The 2,868-nt window shown below is 33.3% G+C and overlaps 1 protein-coding gene across 1 annotated transcript; it reads left to right on the top strand.

Moving 5' to 3' along the window:
- The first annotated feature begins 1,361 nt into the window (after positions 1–1,361).
- LOC131841403 (A-kinase anchor protein 14-like) lies at positions 1,362–2,328 on the top strand. Its single transcript, XM_059189718.1, has 2 exons — positions 1,362–1,409; positions 1,921–2,328. The coding sequence occupies exons 1-2, from the start codon at positions 1,398–1,400 to the stop codon at positions 2,326–2,328; spliced, it is 420 nt and encodes a 139-aa protein (XP_059045701.1). The 5' UTR covers positions 1,362–1,397.
- The last annotated feature ends 540 nt before the right edge of the window (positions 2,329–2,868 follow it).

The following is a 2,868-nucleotide window of genomic DNA, read 5'->3' as shown; positions in this document are numbered from 1 at the left end:
ACAAATACATAGATATTTTTTTTCCGTAAATATATACATATATACATATTATATATAGAAAATACCCAGACCGATACAAACAATCATACTTATGAATACAAATGTTTGTGCCGTGCGAGGAATCGAACCCGCGACCATCGGTCGTAAAGCGGTGTGCTAGACCGCTAGACCACCGAGGCGTCAATAATAGTAGAATAGAATAGAATAGAAAAACATTTATTGACAACCATTATTGATATAAACATACATTTGACGTTATATATATATTGACAACCTCGGTGGTCTAGCGGTCTAGCACACGGCTTTACGACCGATGGTCGCGGGTTCGATTCCTCGCACGGTGCAAACATTTGTACTCATGAGTATGATTGTTTGTATCGGTCTGGGTGTTTTCTATGTATAATATATATGTATTTACGGTAAAAAAGATTATCTATGTATTTGTATCAGTTATCTAGTACCCATAACACAAGCTTTAGCTAGCTTAACGTGGATCTAGATGGCGCTGTGTGAATTGTCCTGAGATTATTATTATTATTATTTACAGATTTGACATAGGTACATTTTACATATATATATGTATGTATGCACACATACACCACATACATATATACATACAAATACATACATACGTAGAACAATTACAAAAAACATCTATAATATTTAAATAATATTTATTATATATGTATAATATATGCGTCTAATAGAACAAACCGAGAAATTTAAAGATTTGTAATGCATCGGATGCTGCTAGTGGGTACTGATCTGTTCGAATTATAGCCACTGATTTGATTATTTCTTTTGATATAAATGGATAGCATATTCTGGTAGTTACTAATTCTCCCTAATTGAATTAAGAAATGAATCTATATTTCTTGAATCATGTACAAGCTCATTTGAAAAGAATAACAGCTGATTTTCTTGTCAGTTCTTCTTAGTTCGAAAGCACTCCGAACTGAAGATAGATTTAACATATCATAAAAGCCTGTAATAAGCTCTGTCTGTAATAGAATAAAGATTTTTTGATTTGGTTTGATAAGAGTGTCAGAATAAGGATTTATTGTGTATTCTAACTTCATGTTAATAATCATACTTGAGTACTTTATAATTCTTCATATATTATTTTTAGTAAATGATTAATTACAATATATATTGTGGTGACTCAAGAGACATAAAAAATGAAGGAAATATGATTTATTAAGTTCATATTTCGGTGTCCTTTCCTTCGAATCTCGATGGGCCTATCTACGTAATTTATACAACATTCAAGTACGCGCATTGCGTGCATTCATTGTCGAATTTCGGCATGCGGTCGTATAAATACCGTACAGAAAGTCGTTGTTGTTAGATAACTCCGTAAACTCTTGTGTTGTACACAACTACTCAGATAAACAAACATGCAGACCATTGTAAGTTGCATATAGAGATTTTTAAAATCTTATTTATATTATAATTTAACTAAACAATTTATTTTTTAAATTCTATTTTTAAAATTCCTCTTCAGTAAAATCTTTTTGAGTGTATTCTAAATATAAAATTCTTAAATTTTTAAAAACTATTCCGATTTTGAATTAAGAATTACCGCCATAAAATGTTTTATTTTTAAATAGAAAATAAGTCAAAGGCCTAGATTTATAGGTCTATTAAAAAGTTTGTATTTGCATCATTAATAGTGCGCGTATTTCAATATTATGACGTCATAAATAGTGTATTCAGTTCTATGATATTGTAACATAATATAGGATCATAAGATTGCCGTTAGATTATAAATCTACGTTCCATTTAGATAATCAGAAGGAAATTGAGATATTTAGAATAATTGAAAAAACGTTGAGATCAAATAACTGACATCTAAAAAAAATAAGTTATTTATTCTATAAAATTTATTTCGATATATAATAAACATTGTAATTATTCCAGGTTGCTTTCGTCGCCATCTTGGCTTGCGCCGCAGCCGCCCCCGGTCTGCTGGTAGCTCATGAAACCCCAGTAGTGGCTGCAGTCCACGCCGCTCCAGTCGTGCACGCTGCCGTTCCACTCATCGGCTCCAAAACCACAATCACCAAGAGCAGTCAAGTGGTCAACCACGGAACTCCTCTTGTTCACGCTGCCCCAGTTCTTCACGCTGCTCCCGTTGTTCACGCTGCCCCGATCGTCCATGCTGCCCCGATCGTCCACGCTGCCCCAGTCGTCCACGCTGTGCACCCTGCCCCAATTGTTCATGCTGCCCCATTGGTAGTTAAGACTGCCCCAGTCGCCCTAGCCCATAGCAGCTCGGTCGTTCACCATACCCCCGTGCTCAAGGCATCTCTACTTGCTGTTCATTAAGTGGAAATGCTTATAATTAAGTTTTAAAATAAATTAAGTAACTATTGATATTTTTTTTTTATTTGTTGCAAGCTGACCTCGCGAACTCTTCAGGAATTTTATTTATTTATTTATATACTCTTTATTGCACCAGGAAAAATTACATTAATAGAGTAATTAAAATAAAAGGGTACAAAAGGCGGCCTTATCGCTTATGCAATCTCTTCCAGGCAACCTTTGGGTAGAGGAGAAAAAAACAAAAGGTGGGAGGTGGCACTAGAATAGGAGAGAAAAAAAAAACATAATAATAATAATGACAAATGAATAATAATGAATAACATAACATATTACATATATAAACAGTATACACCAATATTAATATTATATATATATATATATATAATATATATATACATACATACATACATACATACATACCAACATGCAATAAATAGATACAACACAACACAAAATAATGCAAGCAGCAAGTAACTGTGATACACGCATAGGAATAATACCTACTACTACTACTACTTTTTTTTCTTCGACTGGCAACACCGA

The sequence above is a fragment of the Achroia grisella genome, unplaced genomic scaffold (genome assembly GCF_030625045.1).
Source record: "Achroia grisella isolate CSIRO2021 unplaced genomic scaffold, CSIRO_AGI_Agris_v1 utg1668, whole genome shotgun sequence".
Lineage (NCBI taxonomy): Eukaryota > Metazoa > Arthropoda > Insecta > Lepidoptera > Pyralidae > Achroia > Achroia grisella.
The sequence above is the reverse complement of the archived record's forward strand: the minus strand, read 5'-3'. Positions and strand labels throughout refer to the sequence as shown.